The 16,856-nt window shown below is 43.0% G+C and overlaps 1 protein-coding gene across 1 annotated transcript in view; it reads left to right on the forward strand.

The window, feature by feature from the left end:
* Nucleotides 1-2,098: 2,098 nt before the first annotated feature.
* The window catches only part of CRB1 (crumbs cell polarity complex component 1), a gene marked incomplete at its 5' end in the record, with an annotated part of 107,636 nt that continues 92,878 nt past the window's right edge, over nt 2,099-16,856 (forward strand). The window contains 4 exon segments of the mRNA XM_081949153.1: nt 2,099-2,123; nt 8,439-8,553; nt 9,645-9,814; nt 14,083-14,670. Of these exon segments, the coding sequence (XP_081805279.1) occupies nt 2,099-2,123; nt 8,439-8,553; nt 9,645-9,814; nt 14,083-14,670 (898 nt within the window).

The following is a 16,856-nucleotide window of genomic DNA, read 5'->3' on the forward strand; positions in this document are numbered from 1 at the left end:
AAAATGGAACACGGATGTGAATGTTTTTCAGAGAAAACTGTCATTTTACATATCTTGTCTCTTGCTGGTACCAATGTTACTATATTTATAAGACTGACTCAGGCTAACATATAGTACTTGTAAGAAAGAACAGCAAGGAGAGTTGTTCTGTAGGGAGAACGAGGCAGACAGGAACTGAGGCAAAGCAGGTTAAGCTAACACAACCTTTATTAACAGTATAACACGGAAAAATGTAAGGCAAACCTCGAACCGGAAAAACAGCAGCATTTGACAGCTGACAGCCCTTTTTATAGTAGAGCTGTCAGACGCTTAACCAATAGAATGGCTGCATTCTCCCGCCAGCTGGCTGCTCGTGTCTCAACCAATCAGGGGCCAGCCATGATAGTCAATGGCGTCGTAGCCTCGAGGACTTAACACCCCTCTCCTCCCAGTTAGCACATGCGTAGTCAGCCAAATACGCCGGGCAGAGTCAGCTCCACCCAAATCGCCTTAGTTCAGGGGTGGTGGCCAAAGGAAGAGCCGCTAGTGGAGAGTCTTGTGGTACATCAGGAGCAGTGACTTAATGGCTGGTGAGGCCGGTGACGTCATCAGAAAGGCAGAAAATGGGACCACGTGTGCTGGAGGCACACATTTCTGCCTCCACCCTCCGCAGCTCCCGGGCGCGCACGGACGGAGATAGGCAGAATGGCGCCGAACCGATCCGGCGGGCGAGCGACCGAGGATCGGGCTGCCTTGCTCACTCTTTCGTCCACCCGGATCGCCTTGGTGTCGCTGTGGCTACCTCCGTGCGTGCGTGCCCGGCAGAATGTCGGCGTTTCCGGATGACGAAGGCACAAAAGCGACAGTCACAGTCGCTTTTGTGCCTTCGTCATCCGGAAACACCGACATTCTGCCGGGCGCGCACGAACGGAGGTAGCCACAGCGACACCAAGGCGATCTGGGCGGACGAAAGAGCGAGCGAGGCAGCCCAATCCTCGGTCAGTCGCCTGCTGGATCAGATCGGTGCCATTCTGCCTACCTCCGTCCATGCGCGCCCGGGAGCTGCGGAGGGCAGAGGCAGAAATGTCGGCGTTTCCGGGAGCGCCGACAACATCAGCACAGACGGAGGTAGCCATTTCCAGGAGCGCCGACAACATCAGCACAGACGGAGGTAGCCACAGCGACACCGAGGTGATCCGAGCGGACGAAAGAGCGAGCGAGGCAGCCCAATCCTCAGTCGCTTGCCCGCCGGATCGGTTCGGATCAGCGCCATTCTGCCTATCTCCGTCCGTGCGCGCCTGGCTCCGCGATCTGGGCGGACGAAAGAGCGAGCGAGGCAGCCCGATCCTCGGTCTCTCGCCCGCCGGATCGGCTCGGCGCCATTCTGCCTACCTCCGTCCATGCGCGCCTGGCAGAATGTTGCCATTTCCGGATGACAAAGTCACAAAAGCGACAGTCGACAGTCGCTTTTGTACCTTCGTCATCCGGAAACCGCCCTCCGCAGCTCCCGGGCGTGGCCGGACAGATGTATAATATTATAATATTATATATATATATATATATATAGTATATAATATTATATACTATTATTTCATGAAGAGAGGTGAGGCTCTGCCTCCCTTGCCTCCCCTGACTGATCAGGAGACTGTGCAGCTGAGTCGGTGGGAAACTTGACCACTGCGGGACTGACCGGATTCTCAGGTAAGCCTGGTGACAAGAATGTATTGGTGAGGGGGTGTTGTGTGCGGCTCTGTCTGCGCTGGAGCAGCCTCTGTCGATATTAGTTCCCCAGGGCAGGATTGGGCCTGCACCGGGTGTTGGTCTGCTGCACTGGTGGCTCGCTGTCTGAGCTGGTTGATGTGTCGGAGCCACATTCATCCGTCACTGAGCTGGACCTTATAAGAGTAGGGTCTAGTTAGTTGCATGATTTGTCTGGGAAGCCACCTTGGTTTGGCCCCATAGTTTTGAGCATAGACTGGGTCTCCCACAGTAAAGGCCCATGTGGAGTTGCCTGTGAGGGGGCTTTTCTCTGCTGCATAACCGGGGTGTAGCCGGTCCAGGGTTGTCCGGAGCCAACAACCCATAAGCTGTTCTGCGGGACTTTGCTTGGTGATTGGGCATGGGGTTTTATGCTGTGCCAGAAGGTATTGGGACAGTTTGTCGTGCCAATTCCCTGACCCCAGGCAGCCCAGTGCCTCCTTAGCCGACTGGACGGTTTGTTCTGCCAGGCCATTTCTGGCCGGGTGGAACGGGGCCGTCGGGGCATGTCGTATGCCATGCTGGCCTAAAAACATCTGGAAGGGTGCCGACCTGAACTGGGGCCCATTGTCAGTCACCACCACGTCAGGCAACCCATAGGTCACGAATAGCCTCCCCAGCACCCTAATTACGGCCTCCGAATTGGTGGATGGCATGAGTGCCAGCTCCACCCACTTCGAGTAGGCATCTGCGAGGACCAAGAAGTTCTGCCCTAAGAACGGGCTGGTGAAATCCAAATGGACTCGTGCCCATGGAGCCCGGGACATGTCCCATTCCCTGATGGGCACAGAAGGGGGAGCCGGTCTAGATTGCTGGCACTGCTGGCAGGTGGCTACCCAGTTTTCTATTTCCTGGTCAATCTTGGGCCACCACACGTAGCTTCAGCCCAAAGCCTTCATGTGCACAATGCCCGGGTGAGCAGTGTGCAGGCAACTTAAAATTGGCGACCTAAGTTTTGGGGAGCTACCACCCTATTGCCCCATAACAGGCACCCGTTAAGGATGGACAGCTCATGCTGCCATATATAATAGGGGTGAAAGTCAGGATCTATTGGCCCCTGTGGCCACCCCCTGCGCACCCAGTCCAAAACTTGGGCCAATATGGGGTCTGTGGCAGAGAGCCTGGCAATATCCCGGGTGGAAACTGGCATGGCCATCTCTTCAATTAAGAGGACTGAAACTATAGGAGAAGGGTCCAAAACAGGCACTGGCAAAGGGCAGCGACTGAGGGCATCAGCATGCCCCAAGTTTTTTTCCTGGCCTACATTGTAGCTGATAATTATACGCCGCTAGAAAGACTGTCCATTTGGACATTCTTGGAGACAAAATCTGAGGAGTCTGGCGATCCCCTGCCAGAAGACCCAAGAGAGGTTTATGGTCGGTCACTAAGTGAAAAAAACGATCATAAATGTAATTGTAAAACCGCTTTACCCCTGCTACAGCAGCTAGGGCCTCCTTATCCAGCTGACTGTAATTTCTTTCAGCTGCTGAGAGCGTGCACGAATAATAGGCAATTGGGGCTTCTGAGCCATTAGGTAGGATGTGATTCAGAACAGCCCCAATGCCATAAGGTGATGCATCGCATGCCAAAGTTAATGGGAGGCGATCACTCTATTGCACTAATAAAGATTTGGATGTAAGAATATCCTTAACTGCCCTAAAGGCTTGGGCTTCCTTAGACCCCCAATGCCAGGGTGTCTTGGAATCCAGGAGCCTATGAAGAGGCTATGCCAAAGATGCCTTATGGGGTTAAAAAATGGAGTAAAAATTAAGCAGTCCCAGAAAGACTTGCAGTTCAGCCTTAAAGGAGGGTGTGGGGCTTTCTTAATTGCCTCTACCTTGAACGGAGTAGGGTGGATGCCTTTGGAATCAACTAGATACCCCAAAAATTCTACACTGGGGACCTTTATCCTACACTTTTCTTGTTTGAGTTTCAGCCCCGCTTGGCGGAATCGGGTCAGGACTGCTCTTAATTTATCAACGAGCTCAGCTTGATCCAAAGTGGATATAAGCACGTCGTCAAAATAGGGTACCACCGCTGGCAGCCCCCGGAGCATCCGCTCCATTAAGCTCTGGAAAATACCCAGGGCTACACTGACCCCAAATTGCAAGCATTTAGATTTGAAAGCTCCCCGTTGCATTACGATGGTTTGAGCCATGGCAGTGGCTTCGTCCACCAGGAGCTGCTGGTATGCTTCTGACAAGGCTAACTTGGCAAAAATGTTTCCCTGGCCCAAGGAATGAAGCGGATGTTGAACCACTGGCACTGGGTAAGGGTTGGCTTGCAACCCTTTATTAATGGTGCATTTAAAATCCCTGCAAATTCTAATACTACCATCCTGCTTAATAGGTATTACTATGGGGGTCTCCCAGGGGGAGTGGTCAACTGCTTCAAGCACTCCTTGTGCTATTAATTTATCTAGCTCTAAATCTACTTTGGGCCGAAGAGCAAAAGACACTCTCCTGGGTTTTAGACGTATTGGCGCCACCTGGGGGTCCAGGTTAAAAGAAATGGGGGTCCCATTACATTGACCAAGCTTGTTGTCAAATACATTTGCGAACTCACTGGCCAGCCCGGCGAAGGAATCTGGAACAATGGAGTGGATGCCGGAGACATTGAGCCCCAATGCGCAGAATCAGTCAAGCCCCAGGAGGCTGGGCAGATGGCCATCTACAATGATATGGGGAAGAGACCCCTGGAAGTTATTGCTGGCTATGGTGAATGTGTCGCAACCCACAATGGGTATTGGCTGTCCTTGATAGTCTCTGAGGCAAAATAGGCACTGCCTGAGTTGAGCTTTGGTCAGGCTGGGTACTCTCCATTTGATAGTAGTCCAAGAGACCAGGGATTTGGAAGAGCCAGTGTCCGGTGGATTTGTCCAACATTTCATATGCCGTGGCTTCATCCACGGCTGCCTGAAGGCTCAGTTCTTTTCGTGCCAGCAAGCGTTATTGAAGTCTGAGGTGTTTGATACCACAGATCAGCTGTTCTAACAGGGCATCATCCAGCACAGGAAAGTCACAGTGCATGGCCGCTGTTCTGAGGGAAGCCATGTAATTGCTCACAGATTCCCCTTATTTCTGGGTCCTCTGCCTAAACGCATAATATCTGGCTATGCGCGAGGGAGTTGGAGAGTAATGATTTTTAAGTTTCTCCAAAAGAGTCTCCCAAGGCATCGAATGGATGGATTGAGGAGCTGCTAAAGCCCCGGCTGTTCCAAACATCTCGTGGCCACATGCACTGAGAAAATATCCTCTTTTACGGCCACTGGACAAACCAATGAAGTCATTTGCCTCAAGGAAGCACTCAAACTGCTCGAGGCAGGCATCCCATGTTTCATGCCTGCTGAATGTCATGAATGCTGGTAGATTAGCCATCCTTAGAAGGACGGAACTTGAAGAATTAGCCTTGGAACAACTTCTCGTCGCCTGTGACTTGAGGCAGCTCTTATTAGTGACTTCACTTTTCCTTTACCTCAGTCCTGATCCCACCTTCGTTGCTAGTGTTCTGTAGGGAAAACGAGGCAGACAGGAACTGAGGCAAGGCAGGTTGAAGCTAACACAACCTTTATTAACAGTATAACACGGAAAAATGTAAGGCAAACCTCGACCCGGCGAACAGCAGCATTTGACAGCTGACAGCCCTTTTTATAATAGAGCTGTCAGATGCTGAACCAATAGAATGGCTGCATTCTCCCGCCAGCTGGCTGCTCGCGTCTCAACCAATCAGGGGCCGGCAATGATAGTCAATGGCGTCGTAGCCTTGAGGACTTAACACAGTACACAAATAAAACAGTAGTGTAAGAAAAGAAGCCCTAGAGTTTCCATTGTCATCTCCATCTCCTCCTCCTGCTCCTGCTCTTCTGGTTTGTTCTTAATGATTGTATTTTGGAGATGTGTTTGCTGCTCAGAGTTTGGGTGGTTTGGGACCATATATGAATAATGTTAATAAACAAACCAACAAACAAAAACAGGCTTCAGGAGGCCATACATGGATTGAAGCCAAATGCAGTCCATCTCAACCTTGAATCATTCTTGAATAATTCCAGGACCAGTTAAGCTTATTTTGGCTTTAGAAAATGTTCATAGGTTTATTGCATGAATAGGCAGTCTGCAATTGGATTATATGTAGCTTCCTTCTTAAGTAAATGCTACAATTAAACTAATCTAGTCCAGTGTGTGTGTGTGTGTGTGTGTGTGTGTGTGTTGTATGTGTGTAAACCCTTTACTTAGGGTTTCATTGCCCCAGCTTTTAGTATTTTCAGTGAATCCCTATTTTCACAAGGGTAAAAAAAAACACATCAGGTCGCAAATTAACTAAAACATAATCAAAATTCATGAATAAATAGCTTGGTCCAAATTGGAACCGTACCAATTTGAATGCCAAACATGGTTTTAAAATTCGCTGCTTCTTTTTTTCTTTATTTGTTTCTGTTATAATACCAGTTTTTCCTTACTACAGAAAGTTGGTGCTCCTTTGCTTTTTCACTCATACAACTATGGAGTTTCCTTTCTCTTTTCTGATTTAAATGTTTTTTTTTTGGGGGGGGGGGTTTAACTAAATAATTGGCTCTTTCTTAGGGAAACAGAATCACCGCCGTCTTCCTTTTGTTGCCATTGCAGTTGTTTTTATTGGTTTCCATGGCAACATTCTTCATTCAAGGCAATAAGCCACGCATAAGGTTGCCATGGCAATTTAGGAGGATGCTTCAAAAAACAGGCCTGGAGTAAATAAATTCTATATTTAGTGCCTTGGCGTTTTTACGGCCATAATGTTTCTGCTTCTGCACAAGGTATGACCTAAAGGCTTGTTCATTTTTCTTTTGTGATCCAATTTGTCATTAGCCTTCTGGAAAATACAAGGAATGCCTTCCAAATTATTTATTTATTTGCTGTCCTCCTCCTGCTGCTTCCGCCGCTGCTCTTCATTTTTTCTTCTATCCCTCTTATAGTGCAGTCCATAGCCTCAAACTCTTCACTTTTATTTGGGACAAAGCATGGAGATATTACCTCCATTAGCAACGAGAGCAATATTTCATCCCTGAAGAACAGAGAGTTCCATTTGTTCGACTGGAATTTGATACAGAGTATTTTGATTTCATTTCACTTATTATTATTATTTCATGATTAAATTTGTTTGCTGTCCATCTCACCCCAAGGTAACGCTTCTTTGATGGGGATGTAGGGCGCTATGAGCCTTATATATAATGCATTTGGACAAGTCATGCCTAGAGAAGGAGGAAATTATGAGGTCATTTAGAAAAGAATAAAAACAATGTAGAAATAGAATGCTTTGCAGGATGAGAGGAGAAGTTAACAAAATAGCTTGACGGTGCTGCAGCTATATATTTAAACCACATGAGTGTAAGTTGTATGAGTGTAAGTTGTATGAGTGTAAGTTGTATGAGTGTAAGTTGTAAGTTATGTATTTATATTGTGTTTTAATATGACTGTACACTGCCCCGAGTCCCTTCTGGGAGAGGGCGCGGTTTATAAATTAAATAAAAGTTAAAGTTAAAAAAGTGGACTTCCTCGTTCATCTATCGCAATTTAGACAATTATTTTGCTTGTACCTTATTGAAACAGATCAGAGGTGGGTCGCCAATTATTTTACTACCAGTTCGGGCGCACTCCCGCACATGCTCGTGCTCCCACATGACGCAGAAGTGTCCAGGCAGGTTGGCAGAGCCTCCCACTGCTGCTACTATCGGTTCGGCCAATTCAGGCTGAACCGGCGGCAATCCATTTCTGAAACAGATAGTGCATTTATATTTTTGTCTAAGAATGGATAGCAAGGGGCTTAAGTGAGCCTTATTACTGGGAAAACATGCTAAAAATGATAATGGACTGATGAAAACTCATAGTTTAATTCTTGAAAACTGGCAATGAATAGGAAGGCGATAGAATGCCACAATCAACAGCACCACCATTTGCTTATCAAGAGTATTGCCTGTAATGAACAACAGAACAAGTCAGCAGCTTTGTGATCCACAGATATCCTTGACTGGGTGCCAAAAGTAAAACTTAGTGCTTTTCTATAGCATTTCTGCCCCATGTTTTGTTCCTGGTTTATTTTAATTCGTTGCCTACTGTTCTGTATGATTCAAGTATCCCATTTCTCTTTCTTTTCATATTTTATATGACTGAGAAAAAGCTTTCCATGTCTCTTAGGCTCTTCATAAAGTTATATGCTTATGTTCTTATTCTTTTTGGCATTCCCTTAAGAGTCATTATGTAGCATTAGAAAACTCAAGATAGCATACATGGTCTTCTGGGTTTGATTTGCCAGGGAGTTCTTAGTAGGTTTACAGAATGCCTTCTTCACTATCTGTCACAACCCATTGCAAACAAATTGAGACTTGCCTAGGTATACCATAGCAACAAATTCCTTAAAGCCATGCTGAATACCTTGGGCAATAAATATATGTCCAATGAAATATGTTATTTCAATTCCTATTTAGGATTTGAAGATATTTCATTGGTACCATGAATTGAGCATGGTTGGGCATAATCTCATTGGCAGGTTGGATTGCTTTAAACAACCACTTGAGTACTAAAAAAATCTGTACAATTCTAAGGCACAAAAGAAAGAAAAACTTAGCTGATGCATAGAAATCAGCTCTAATTGTGGCTCAGTTTAATTTTAGGGAATCTTTCAAAAGATTTTTTTATTATTTACTGAATGTGTGTCTTGTTAAACAGTTATTGAGTCCTCAAATAATGGAGATGGTAAAAAGAGGTCAGCTAATAGGCTAAGTTTAAAGAGACAAGATATACAAGAAACGGAGAGAAAGGAAGGAGGGGCACTTTCAAGAAGGCAAGTGTAAGATGCCATTTATATCAAATTGAAATGTTGGATCTTCTCTTACTACTTTTCTTTCTGGGATAATTATCTTCTCAGTCAAAAGTCAGTAAATGAGAGTCCCATCTGACAAGAAGGAACAAAGTAAGTGTGCTGCAACTGCTGCTTCGTTGCCTACAGTAAGGGACACATTCATGGCTATGATGTTTTTAGCCAGTTTCAAAGCATGGCTTTGAAAGCTACTTGCTACACAAACCACTCTAGCCTACCTTCGTACAGAACATTCCTTATTATTCTCAATTCCCCCCCCCCCAAAAAAGCAGATCCATAGCCAAATAAAGACTAAGTAGTAGCCACCCATCATTTTTATTTTCTAAAAGAGGGTATGGATTATGGAAACCATAAGGGCCACTCTTGAGCAGAAACATTGTACTGGAAGCTGAAAATCCTTTTACCTTAACAGCTCTCAAATTAAATCAGTTTTTAGTGTAGAAAAATCACACGTATCTGAGATCTTGGAGGTGACAAAGGAGGTGTCCATGACTACATTGGCACTCTCAGGTGCCACATTGAGAATTCTTGCACTATGGCAGGCTGATGTACAGTGCTAGTCATCAACAGTCCAGAAGGCCACTGTGTTGTTCTGTATTGTATTTTACTGGTCACTCTAATGATCTTTGTGGAAACACGATTTGCATGAAGGAAATGGCAACTATTCTTGTATTCTGGAGTGCCACTCTTAAGACATGTGGGTCTAGAAGCTAAAGTGAAAATGGAAGGCTAACATTGCATACAAACCTAAATTCAATAAATGTAAATACTAATATAATTTGAGAATTGGGGGGGAGTAGGAACACTGTAATTTCTTTTCATGTGTAAAATCCCTTAACATTTTATGTGTTTCTCTTTCCCTAATATCTAAACTATGATATGCGCTTCCCAACAATACACATTTTTTGGCATAGCACGATGGATTCTTTTTGGTTTATCACACCATTTCCCTCAAAAAGAATCCATTATAGATTATTCTGATATCCCTGTCTGTTATTTAAAAATATCCCTCTCTATGGAGGGATATCTCTATGTAGGCCTAAATTCTCCAATAGTGTTGTGGCCCATTGGCTGCCATCAGAGCTAGCAGCAGAGTCAGATGAGGAGGAGATTGAGGGAGAACCTGGACCAGCTTCAGAGCCTTTGGAAACAGCTTCAGGGGCAGAGCTGAGGCCTTCTGTCCTCCCCCAAGTGGAACGGCAGCTGTGTTTGGGGCCTAAGCTGAGTGAGATGGAGCCCATCTCACATGTGCATATGCGCAGAGAGGAAAGGAGAGGAGAACAAAGGAAAACAATAAGCCGGCTCTCAAGGAAAAGCAAACGTGGACAGTAGTCAGCCCCTCCCTGGTTGGGAAATAAATAGTAGGAGTTTGGGAGTGGCCTGTTGCTGCAGACAGCCATTCACTTTTAGGATACAGCAAGCAATTCGGATTTATTGGCCAGATCTTTGGGGACTAATTACATTTGATTTTTGCTTATCCATGTGAATAAAAGACTGTTCCTAGCCTGTTTGAAAAGGGGTTTGTTTTTACTCACAAGTAAGTGGCTTATCATTACTTGCTAAGGCTGAATCTGAACAAATAGCTAGAAAGAGACAGCGGCTGGTGCATTCTGCCAAAGGGAGAGGCTATTCAATGATCTAGGAAAGAGGTGTATAAAACACATCCCACAGACTGTATTAGAATTCCTTCTATTGCTCCATGAGTTCATAGAGTGAGGTTTCAGAAATTCAGAATATAAGAAGAACATTAAGACTTACAGAGATCTAAAGCATTCATTTCATATTTAAAAGGGAAAAAACCCACTAACTACCACAAATCCTATTCTGAATACCTTGAATTTACTTAAGGTTGCAGACCTCAATATTAGTCTAATGCAGCCTTGAGCCAACAAAGCACATTCTTGATCTAGAAAAAAATTACCAAAACCTTAAAGTGAACTCCACTTTCTGGAGTAAAATAGATTTCATTTTTTTTAATTTATTCAATTTGTATACTGCCCATCTCACATTTCTTACTGTAGGTGACTCATATTATTAAGATAAGCAAATAATATAAGAAGTAAAAAAAAAATACTGAAATCAATAAATAATGCAGTAAGTTCTCTTTAAAACCAAAAAGTAAAACCAAAAAATGTAAAAGACAGGCAAGTGAAAGTGAGGGATCACTCAGCATAGCCATCGGACAGCTCCTGAACTGTCACTGGATACTGAGGCACATTGACACAACTATTGTAGAGCCTTTCAAAAGGCAAGTAGGATTGGGGCAAATCTAACCTCCAGGGGAATGATATTACAAGGGGCAGGTGCTATGGCAGAAAAAGCTCTCCTCTGGGGTCCCATCAGATGATATTCCTTATTAGATAGGGCCTGTAACTTTTCTGCTAGACCTGATGGGACATGTATATGTAACTAGGAAGAGAGGGTTTCATGGGAATAATCATGAAGTCCTTCCTTCCTTCCTTCCTTCCTTCCTTCCTTCCTTCCTTCCTACCTACCTACCTACCTACCTACCTACCTACCTACCTTCTTTCCTGTCTCCCACTGGGACACTTATTGCCACAGTGAGTCTACTCACTTTTTCTGCTGTTTGTCCACGTCTGTTTCCTTCCATCTTTTGCCAATATTATAGACTTCTTGAGGGATGTTTTTAGGCCACTTACTGTCTTTTGTGTTGAAATGGTGTGCATTGATCACATCCCCAAATATAGAGACATGAAAACATTGCATTTTGTTTAATTAAAACTATTATCTTAATTAATTTCAGTGTATGCGATTACCTCCCATGTATTTAATAATGTCCTCCCTTCAATCACATTAACAATTACAATTTAGCATCAACTGTACACACTTTCCCAAGACTTTGAAGGAAAGTCACTTTTCCATAGTATCTGGCTTCCTGATTTATACTACAGTTGTGTTATAATATTAGATGTCTATCTTTCTGTGGGATTTTTTTTAAAAAAATAATAATTTCTGCTATATCTTGATTAATACTAATACTAGCCAGTAGATGGCAATCTTTAATGTGAACAAAATCTTCCTGGGAAAACTCATTACTTCAACTGTAATATATTCCATTTTCTAAGCGGGAAAATCCTCTTGCCAACCTTCTCAGTTACATCAAAAGGTTTTAACGATGGGGTAAAATGTTTGGCACTAATTATTTGAGTAATTAGGTTAGCACCATAATGTCTTTTAAATAGACTCCGAGCATTACTTCATGTATCAGTCAGTCTAAATTTAGAATGATCAGCAGTTTATTTTAATATTTTTAGATGTTAATTTTTTCTAATTTTTTTTTGTCAGAGCAGGTCACTCCTATGTGATCTTAATTGGTGGAGAACAGAAGAGAATTTGTGTGGTTCTAATTCTATATACGAAGCTGCTAAGACCCAGCTCCCGTCATCACTGTGGGCTTTAACCTACACCCCATCCTTTCTCTCACACTCTCTTTACTCCCTCCTGACAGTGTTAATTGGGACAATATTCTTATTTCAAGAACAGATGTTTGTAGCTCAAGCATGAGGAAGCACTTGTGCCTGTACACAGCATGCTTTTACCCCCTAGCAAGGGTTACTCACAAAACAGGTCAGGATATACAGGAAAGGTAGCTCCCATGGAATCAGATACTCGCTTTCCTGTGTGAAAAGGCCAAACACCAGGAAGTTATCTCTGTTCCCTTTTCAGGAAGATACATATGCCAACCGAGCCCCGTGAAGAAGGAAATTACGTCTACTTACAAAAGAATTTCCTGCATTCTCTAAATATCCAGACTTTTAATGAACGCTCATATATTTTGGACTAGGTCACACATGCCTTTTCAGTACATTTTTAAAAACAAGAGAGCTGAGATGTAAATGTGAGCACAGTTTATATTCTAAGGCTTATGAGATTTAATACCATACTAAGGTCCATGCAATATATAAGTGACCAACTGAGTGAAGATGGATTTTTGTTTATTAGGTCAGGAATTGATATGGTTTGAATTGTTTTCCCCCCCCAAATATTGTGCTCAAAAACTATAAGTATGTGAAAGGCTAAAAACAACCGAGGGACAAATGTTCACTTTTATAATCTATAACACCCAGTGCACAAACTGCACACACCCAAACTGAAAGGTGCACTTGAAAGTGTGGATGCATGCAGCAGAGAATCAAAGATCAGCTGGCCGGCGGGAGGCAGGGCATTTGAACACCGGCAGCGGGGCAAGAGGTAAAATCTTTTTCTTTTGTGAGCTTCTGTTTTGTCATTTGCAGGGAAACAGAAGCTCACGAAAGAACGCCAGAGAGATCTGACCTGGGGTGATAATGCACGTGTCAGCAGAGAGGGCTCTGCATGCCACCTCTGGCACGCATGCCATAGGTTTGCCATCACGGACCTAAAACCTATCACCAGCATTTCCCCCTGTATTTTTTTAATTTCATATTTTACTGTTGCTGTAAAAGAAGTACTGCAGTGAAGATATAATCTCGTTAGGCTTTATTCTTCCTTGAGATGTAATGCTTGCAGCTTTCATGTCATGCAATTAATCATTTGGATAGCTGGTACATAAAATATTTTTCTAGGTAAGGATTAGAAAAAAAATGTGGCAGAGAGAGAGAGAGAGAGGGAGGGAGGGAGGGAGGGAGGGAGGGAGGACGGAGACTCAATTTTGCAGCTGTATAAAAAACAGCATCTTTAAAAACTAGAAAAAATTACTAGAAAAAATTGCTTCTTGCTTTGGGATAGTTCTTCAAGCAATAATCTATCTAGATCTCTCCACAACACTCTGTATTTATATTTTAAATGATTGATACTGTAGTTTTTTTTTTAAACACACACACACATTCTCATATATTACATGTTATTTTATTTATGTTTAAAGTCACCTGAAGTGACTTAAAGTTTGTCTGGTACTTCCTACCATCCAACAAATTATAGTAGGTGCATGAAATATTATTTTTATGTTTAAATAGATCAAGCATTATGCTTACTGTTCTGCAGAACAGGTCCATGATCTTCTTCTACTGTCTTGCAATCCAGACTGAATACAGACAGAATATCGTACCAAGGAAAGGGAATTGGGGGCAGGATGGGGGAGGAAAAATGGAGTGAATCAAAATGAATCCTGGTGCCAAATATAAAAGTTTAGCTCGTTTTTTTTTTTTTTGAGTGCCTTTGAAGGTTTGTGAATTATCCCTATAATAGTAGAAGTGGAAATGAGAGTGCCTACTCATTTGGAAGAAAAACAGCTTACCCCAGAAGAAGTATGGCAAAATAAGTAATTGTAAAAAAATTACCTATATAGAACTGTAAGATATGTTTGTCCCAATATTGGCGTGTAAATACTTTGAGGACTTCCTGATTATGAGATATGCGCTTTTAAGCCCTGAACAAGGGAGCCTTTTCTATTAAACTAGAAAAAGGGAGTGCAAGTTTTTCTTGCATAGCTCTTGTGCTGATTTGCTGAAAGTTGTCTTATTAATTTTTCTTTTGTGTTTCTATTATTTTTAGAATCAATTTGCATGAATGATGGCCCCGAGTGCCTGTCCAATTCTTGCCAAAAGGACTCTGAGTGCCACGCTGCTGCCACGGCCACTAGTTGCCACTGTCTGGACTCATCGGCGGACATTTCTGCAGAAGATTGTATTAAAGAAACATATGATCCTTGCTCTTCTGCCCCTTGCCTTCACAATGCTACTTGTGCAAATGTTCCTGGAAACCTCAACTTTACTTGTGATTGTCCCATGGGGTACACTGGCACTGTTTGTGAAACTGCCACTAGTTTGTGTGACTCATATTTCTGTAGGCATGGAGGCACCTGTCAGGATGAACCTGGTGGTTTCACTTGCCTCTGTGCTGAAGGATTCACAGGTATACACTGTGAAATTGACATCGACGAATGCCTTTCCAATCCTTGCCTCAATGGAGCTTTGTGCAGAGGCAAGATCGGGGGATACTCCTGCTACTGTGTCCCAGGTTACCAAGGGAAATATTGTGAACGGGAGGTGAATGAATGCGCTTCTGAACCTTGCCTGAATGGTGCCACTTGTTTGAACCTGATAGGGAAGTATGAGTGCATTTGTCCTCTTGAGTACACAGGTAAGAACTCACAAAATTAGTATGCATGCAACCTATATTTTGCAGGGTCCCCCCTCCACAAGGCACATTCCAGACAGTTATTCAAGTTCTCTTGCCTTGGCAAACCTATGCAAATTGTATGAACAGGCACTGTAATTTGGAAGTGGGTATGTCAGCATGCTGTGGAATACACAGCAATAGCACTTAGATTTATATATCACTTCATAGTGCTTTTACAACCCTCTCTAAGCAGTTTACAGAGTCAGCCTATTGCCCCCAAACAATCTGGGTCCTCATTTTACCCACCTCAGAAGGATGGAAGGCTGAGTCAACCTTGAGCCAGTGAGATTTGAACTGCTGAACTGCAGCTAGCAGTCAGCTGAAGTAGCCTGCAGTACTTCACTCTAACCACTGCACCACCTCGGCTGCATAGAGAAAAGAGTCTCCTGTTTGATGTTAAATTACATTAGTGGTGATGTCACCTAAGTGGGTAATGAAATGTTTGCAAGCAAACAATAAAATAACACCAAAGTTCCCACAAAAAAAACTTGTTTTCATATTTAATGTTTGTTGTATGTGTCTCATGTACCTCACTGTCCAGGGAAAGTATTAGGATATAATGTGGGAAATACAGTTCTTAGGTCTCCATGTCTTCCTTGAGTTCCTTTTCCTTTCCATCCATTTCCCTTTTGAGAAAGTTTGTTGATCAAGATATAACTACCTGAAACTCTGTTGCCTTCTCTTTGAAACTGACCTTCCATAATTTCCACTTCTACCATCTTTACCCCTCTTGGACCTCCATGCCTGCTCAGTTTTCCTATCGATCTGCTTGACCTACCGTACTGCATACAACCTTCTCTCTCTCATGCTAGGAACTGTCAGTTTCATGCTGCTTTCTCCACTCAGCAGTGCTACACACTGTTTTCACATAACATATGCTGTGGTTTCACTTTCCCTTCATTTCACTTTACCAGCTGTAGACTGCAATCTCGTTATGGACCTAATATTCCCTTACCATTTCACCATGGGATTGAAGCTGCAGGGATTCTATAAGAATCACTCTAAATTATGCATCAGACTTTCAGATCAGTTTCATCAAAGGCCACCTCGTTCTCCACCTCTTAGAAAGAGACATTTTCATATGTCCCGACAAGGCGGTTATGCATTCTGAAGCTTTGCCTTATCTCTCACAAAGCTGCATATTTTTCAGCACATAAGAATATTTCAGTGAATCTTAAATTCACTTTTGATTTTTATCCATCTTATTGTCTTGCCTGTCAAAAAAACTGTAGGATTATCTAATCACCGTTCAGTATGAATCACTGATAGGGTAAATTCACAAATTCCAAGAAAAAAAGCACCTTTGGAGATTAATGCAATATGTTCTTGTTTAACCTCACTTCACACAAAATCATGTGAAATCTCACCATGAAATTTCCAATAATATTTCTTAATATTGCACATTGTTTCAATATCCCATTCCTGCATTTCAGCTGAAAAGGCAGAAGATATTTACTCGCAACTCAAATTTCTTGGGAAGTAGGTTCCATTAAAATTGTTGGAACTGATGTATATAAGGGGCACTATCCACCATTACTGAAATCAATAGCATTAACTAATGGTGTTTTGATGTTGGGCCTCTTTTCAACAAAAATGCAAGCTTTTTTTATTAAATAGTCTAGAACAGGGGTGTCCAAACTTGGGAACTTTAAGACTTGTGGACTTCAACTCCCAGAATTCCCCAGCTGGGAGTTGAAGTCCACAAGTCTTAAAGTTCCCAAGTTTGGACACCCCTGGTCTAGAAGGTTATATTTCACAGGCTGATACATTTAAAATAGTATTATAAGGATTACAAAGCAGTTCAATTGAAACTGCTCAGTGTTTTTATGAACTTGGTTCAATTTCATTCCTTGTGTTTATTTCATTAAATTTGTCCTCCAGAACCTCACTGGCACCATCATCTAATTGGCCTTTTGTATTACATTATCTCATTCACCCCATAGTCTCCGAAGGCTTGAACAATTATCTATTTACTTTGGAAAAGAATCAGTATTGAAAGAAAAGGCTGAAAGCAAAAGAGGATGTGTGCGAAGTAGGTTTTGAAAGTAGGGCCTTCCACATTATTATTGTTTTCATTCCCGAAATTGTGAGAAGCCGTTCACTTCTGCTGACTTGAAATGCTAAAAAACAAAGGAGGCAAATCCAAA

Source organism: Natrix helvetica (assembly GCF_964273705.1).
Source record: "Natrix helvetica genome assembly, chromosome: 3".
NCBI classification, from domain to species: domain Eukaryota; kingdom Metazoa; phylum Chordata; class Lepidosauria; order Squamata; family Natricidae; genus Natrix; species Natrix helvetica.